General features: G+C 57.7%; 1 protein-coding gene across 1 annotated transcript; it reads right to left on the minus strand.

The window, feature by feature from the left end:
• Window positions 1–62: 62 nt before the first annotated feature.
• On the minus strand, window positions 63–1,016 carry LOC140783523 (caffeoylshikimate esterase-like). The gene has a single exon (XM_073130428.1). The coding sequence runs from the start codon at window positions 1,014–1,016 to the stop codon at window positions 63–65; it is 954 nt and encodes a 317-aa protein (XP_072986529.1).

The following is a 1,016-nucleotide window of genomic DNA, read 5'->3' on the forward strand; positions in this document are numbered from 1 at the left end:
CAACAACAACAACATCATCATCATCATCATCAAGACATGATCATAGGAATTAAGCCACCATTCTAAGCTCTCTTAGCTCTCTCCTTGAGCCAAGAGAAGATAACTTCAAAGCCCATTTCAACTGTGTCCTTATCTTCTCCAATTAACTGGTGCCACATGGCATAGACAATCTTTAGCGTCTTATCCTTGCTTTTAGCCAACTCGTACACCAACTCGGCCGAGTCCAGGTCGCACACCACGTCCTCCTCCCCATGCAACACCAGCATGGGCAGCTCCAACTCCTCGCTCCTCCTCCCTATCTCCTTGCAAATCCTTATCAACTCCAACGCCGTCGACGCCGGCGGATTCTCCGACGCCTGCGCCCTCGGGCTCCTCCTCACCAGCTCCCTCTTCCACTCCTCCTTGTACGACTTCTGCATCAGTGACTTCCTTAGCACCACCCTCCAGCTCGGCGCCACGCACGCCGCCGCCGGCAGGAACTTCTCCAGAGGCCACGGGGGCTTGAACTTAGCCGAGACGCCGCACATCGCGCCGTTCAGCACCATCCCGTCCCAGTTGCTCTTCTGCTTGAGGTAGACGAGGATCGCGATCGCGCCGCCGAGGGACTCACCGTAGAGGAAGGAAGGGAGGGAGGCGTTCGACGATTTGACCGAGTCAAAGAACTGGACGCAGTCGTCTACTACCGGCGCGACGGCTGGGATATGGCCTCGGCGGCCGTCGGAGTAGCCGTGGCCGCGGAGGTCGATGGCGCAGACGAGGAACCCGAGCTTCGCGATCGCCACGGCGGTGAGCTGGAAGAGCCAGCTGCTCTCCGAGGCGTAGCCGTGGATCATGGCGACGAGGCCACACGGCGCATTCTGCTCGGCGGGGCGCCATGTCTGGGTGTAGATCCGCATGTTGTGGTTGTTGAGCATGAAGGAGTCTTGGTGGATGACATGGTGTTTGTGGTAGAATTCTTCTTTGGTGAGATCTCCAAAGGGGCTGTTCTTGGTCGCTTGGTGTATGGGATGAGCCAT

The sequence above is a fragment of the Typha latifolia genome, chromosome 3 (genome assembly GCF_019914945.1).
Source record: "Typha latifolia isolate L0001 chromosome 3, TyphaL0001v2, whole genome shotgun sequence".
NCBI lineage: Eukaryota > Viridiplantae > Streptophyta > Magnoliopsida > Poales > Typhaceae > Typha > Typha latifolia.

Excerpts from the sequence above, each read along its gene's own strand:
- LOC140783523 (XM_073130428.1), bottom strand. The coding sequence starts at position 1,016 with ATGGCTCATCCCATACACCAAGCGACCAAGAACAGCCCCTTTGGAGAT.